Source organism: Microchirus variegatus (genome assembly GCF_963457635.1).
Source record: "Microchirus variegatus genome assembly, chromosome: 2".
NCBI lineage: Eukaryota > Metazoa > Chordata > Actinopteri > Pleuronectiformes > Soleidae > Microchirus > Microchirus variegatus.
Window position 1 is genome coordinate 40,670,726 of NC_139803.1, and position 4,717 is coordinate 40,675,442.

The following is a 4,717-nucleotide window of genomic DNA, read 5'->3' on the forward strand; positions in this document are numbered from 1 at the left end:
AATTATTTATCGTATTTGACGTATTTGATCAACTTAGTTAGTTTAAAGCGCATGTAAGGCAAAAAAAAATAAAAAATCTTCCGACTGCGCCAACCCACGGGAAAACGCGTCCCTAACCACGCTGCCGAATTTTAACGATTAAATAAGTTGCTTTCTTGTTTAAAAAAAGATGTTTAAAACATGTAAAATTCAGCTGTAGTCTCTGCTCTGAGATCCTGGGGGGGCGTGTCCAAGGGAGGAGCCAAACACATTCTTGTTAGGACTCATTTCCATTCGTTTGGACCTTAACCACACATCGAATTTCAGCCCAGAACATAACCAGTTCACCTCAGACATGAGGTCCAGGTTTTGGTCTCCATGAGGACTTCTTGGCTTGCCGTACTTTGTCTATTTTACTCCAAATAGGAACATATTTTGTGACACCATTATCTATCGCAGAAGACTTGAAACCAGTGATGGAAAATGTTTACCGACGTTATAAATCAAGTGACAAAGCTAATTTTCTGATAAAGCTCTATTCTACCAAAGTTCTTTTTGCAACCAGCGGAATCGCCCTCTAGTGGCAACTACATATAGTCTAATTTCCTAATTCGCGTAGAAATACAATACTTGACTTTACTGACTTTGTTTAAAGTTTTATTGATTGACAGCGACAGCAAGCGAAAAGTGTTTACATGTCATCTGTTGTCAGTTAGCATACAACGTTAGCATCCTCACACAAATGTGAGGGGGGGGAAAAAAGTGTCTCTTTCCTTTGTCACACCCCGCAGTATTCGCATTCGTGTCACGAGTGACTCTTACGACTGACGTCCAACATGGCGTGCAGCTCTCCGGGCTCGTATCCCAGCAGGCCTTGCAGGTTGCAGACAAAGCGGTAGACGTAGCGCTTGCCGGCCGTCTTGCGTATGATGTTTTTGTCGTAGTAGTAGCGCAGGCCGCGGCTCAGCTTCTCGTAGTTCATCTTGGGTTTGTTCTTCCTGCGGCCCCACAGCAGCGCCACCTGCAGACACAGCGAGAAATTCCGTTCATTCGTTGGTTCGTTTCCGAAAGTGAACGAGTTGCATTCAGCGAACGCGTACCTCATCGGGGTCCGTGAGCTTGAACTCCCAACCGTCTCCTGTCCAGCTGATGCACGACTGACAGCTGCGGTCCGTCAGCAGCTCCAGGAGGAACTGCCACAGCTGGATGGGACCACTTCCTGTTAACGTAAAAAAAAAAAAACTCAACGTCACCACCTGCAGGAGGGAGGATGAACTTCATCATCATCATCATCGGTCATTTGCTTCAGAACTGACCGGTGTAGCCAGCGAGGACGGCTGCCGGGATCACAGCTCCGCCCACGTCGGTCTTGTTGCCCACGTAGTCTTTGAAGGTCTGGTGCGACTGCGGTAAAGCGAAGACGCCCTCGGACATGGTCTCGTCCGCGGCCGGGTCCATGTCCCGGAGGAGGGGGGCCGTCCACGACAGAGCGTCCACAATGTCGGAGTCATCGCTGTGCGCGACGTCCACCTCTGAGTCCGTCTCTGCACACACAGGAGAAGACGGTTTCTATAATACCTTCAACCAATCACGGACGCAACGGACCTTGTGGTTGATGGACATCAATGGTCCGTTTTCTTACCTCCGTTCACCCCTGTGTTGTGACACAGAGATGGAGATGCTCTGTTCAGATAGTAATGATGATGCTGCTGATGCTGATGCTGATGCTGCTGCAGAGTCACAGTGTCCAGACTGTGGATCTGCGTCGTCTCTGTGACGTCGTACTGAACGTGGTGGTAACCGTTTTTGTCCGAGTGAACGTCTGAGGGAACAAAGACAACAAAGGCTTTGACATCACAGTAAATTAACATATATGTACATACATATATATATATATATATATATATATATTAAAAGACACCTTTGTTTACACACCTTTGTGGACCTGAAGTTGATAGTAAGACGGTTCAGTGCACATTGGTAACGAAGGACAATCAAAGTCGTTCTCTGCAGAAATAAAGGCAAACGTGTTTGAACCACGTTGTGTTGTTTCTGTGTTAAGACGAGTCGAGATAAGATAAGCCAGGATAAGACAAGACGAGATAAGATGAGATAAGATAAGCCAGGATAAGACGAGTTCAGATAAGACAGGATAAGATAAGATAAGATAAGCCAGGATAAGACAAGACGAGATAAGATGAGATAAGATAAGACAGGATAAGACGAGTTAAGATAAGATAAGATAAGATAAGATAAGCCAGGATAAGACAAGATGAGATAAGATAAGCCCGGATAAGACAAGACGAGATAAGACAAAGGATAAGACGAGATAAGATAAGCCAGGATAAGTGAAGATGAGATAAGATAAACCAGGATAAGACAAGATGAGATAAGATAAGCCAGGATAAAATAAGACGAGATAAGATAAGACAGGATAAGATGAGATAAGATAAGCCAGGATAAGACAAGACGAGATAAGATAAGACAGGATTATACAAGACGAGATAAGATAAGACAGGATTATACAAGACGAGATAAGATAAGACAGGATTATACAAGACGAGATAAGTCAAGACAGGATAAGACGAGATAAGATAAACCAGGATAAGTGAAGATGAGATAAGATAAACCAGGATAAGACAAGACGATGCACTAAGATAATTTAAGTGTTAAGATAAGTGATAAACTAATATTTAAACATGTACAAATACTGTGTAATCAATTAAATACTCAGTAAAAACTGTACTATATGTGTATTACTATGTTATTTTATATTTTTTTGACTTTATATTCTTAATCAGTGACTATTGTAGTTGTAGAGGCTTTTATTTTGAAAGGTCAGCGTTCCCTCACCTCTCCTCATGGTGTCCAGATGTTCCCAGAGTATTTCTCCTGCCGTACAGTCAGACATCAGACTGAGGAAAGTGTCTCTGTCCAGATCACACAGTTCACTGCCCTGAAGACCACGTAGGTCTGAGTCCAGGACCTGGAGTCCAAACTCAGACCGGCACCAGTCCAACCAGTGGTTCACCTCCCAGTGAGACCACAGGGTCGGATCTGCACGTTTACACACACACACACACACACACACACACACACACACACACACACACACACACACACACACACACACACACACACACACACACACACACACACACACACATACACACACACACACACAGGATTAAGGAACGATCTTCTGTTGTTGACGCGTTAAATAATAACCCAAATAACTTTAATTATTATAAAAATAAAACAGGAAGTGAGACACAAAGTAACAACAGGTAATCATGTAGCAATGCTAATTACTAATTAGTGGAGTATTGTATTGCTGTCCTGACTTTAATCTCAGAATCATGAGTTTAATCTCAGAATTATGACTTTTTTTCTCAGAATTATCTTTTTTTCTCAAAATTATGACTTTAATCTTGTGAGTTTTTTCAGGAGACATGTCAGAATTATAACTTTAATTTCATAATTATGACTTAAATATATATCAGAATTATGTTATTATTACTTTTTTTCCTCAGAATTATGAGTTTAATCTCAAAATTATGATTTATTGATTTCTCAGAATTATGACATTAATCTCAGAATTATGACTTTAATCTCAAAATTATGATTGATTGATTTCTCAGAATTATGACATTAATCTCAGAATTATGACTTTAATCTCAGAATTATGAGTTTAATCTCAGAATTATTACTTTATTTTCTCAGAAATATTACTTTAATCTCAGAATTCTAGCCTTTTTTCCCCTCAGAATTATGACTTTTATTCAGTTATTGTTTGTTTACCAACAGATTTTCACATGCGGCTCGTACAGGGGCAATGACAAGTTAATGAGTTAATAATTAGTTAATAATGAGTTAATGATGAGTTAACGATGAGTTAATCTGGTGCAGATTTTACCTGGTGGAAAATGGCGTGTGATTCTCTCCTGAGTGAATCCAGAGAAACTGGCCTTCACAGCCTGACTGAGAACCTCCTTACTCATGGGAGTGAGAGGAGGGACGTCCAGAGTGTCCAGAGTGTCCAGCTCTGGGACACAAATCACATATTTAGACTTTAATGTCAACATCTATGAGCGTTAAAGTGCAGGAAACTCAGTTTTAACACAAAGAAATCATAGTTTTTTTATAACTATTTACACACCTGAGCAAAAAAAGTACTCAAACTTTTGTAAAAAATCTGATATGAAGCGATTTAATCTCACAATAAATCAATACATTTGTGACAATATTTCACAGAATTTCAAAATAAAATCATACTTATGTAATATATAGGGCACATACAGCTTTAATCTGTAACTACAAACGTAATAAATTATAACTTGATATTAAAGGGCCACCACCCAAAAAAATATACAGTTTTTTTTTTACTAATTTCCAGAGATAAACGTGTTATTATATACATATATATATATATATATAGTATATTTAAAGCATACATTTGTATAAATGCAGAGAAAAGCATGTTGTTGATAAAGCTCTTACCGTACGCGTGGTCCATCCCAGTGTGTGAGGAGGAAACAACAAGGACAACAGCGGAGGAGACTTTAATATGACATAAGGGAGGGGACACTGTGTGACGGACAGGTGTCAATCATGTGGATGTGGGCGGGGACAAAAAGGGATTTTTTTTATGTATGTAATGGTTCAGTGACTCACAGCAGGAAGGTTGAGGGTTTAAATCCTGGTTCTTTCACACGTGAGCGGCTTTTCACACCGAGTC

At 40.2% G+C, this 4,717-nt stretch overlaps 1 protein-coding gene across 1 annotated transcript; it reads right to left on the bottom strand.

Moving 5' to 3' along the window:
• Nucleotides 1-784: 784 nt before the first annotated feature.
• LOC310941988 (protein C-ets-1-like) lies at nucleotides 785-4,495 on the bottom strand (the record flags this gene model as incomplete). The annotated part of the gene is made up of 9 exons (XM_083907257.1): nucleotides 785-1,000; nucleotides 1,080-1,198; nucleotides 1,296-1,523; nucleotides 1,622-1,633; nucleotides 1,733-1,801; nucleotides 1,915-1,986; nucleotides 2,833-3,036; nucleotides 3,896-4,024; nucleotides 4,480-4,495. The coding sequence occupies 9 exons, from the start codon at nucleotides 4,493-4,495 to the stop codon at nucleotides 785-787; spliced, it is 1,065 nt and encodes a 354-aa protein (XP_083763383.1).
• Between the last annotated feature and the right edge of the window lie 222 nt (nucleotides 4,496-4,717).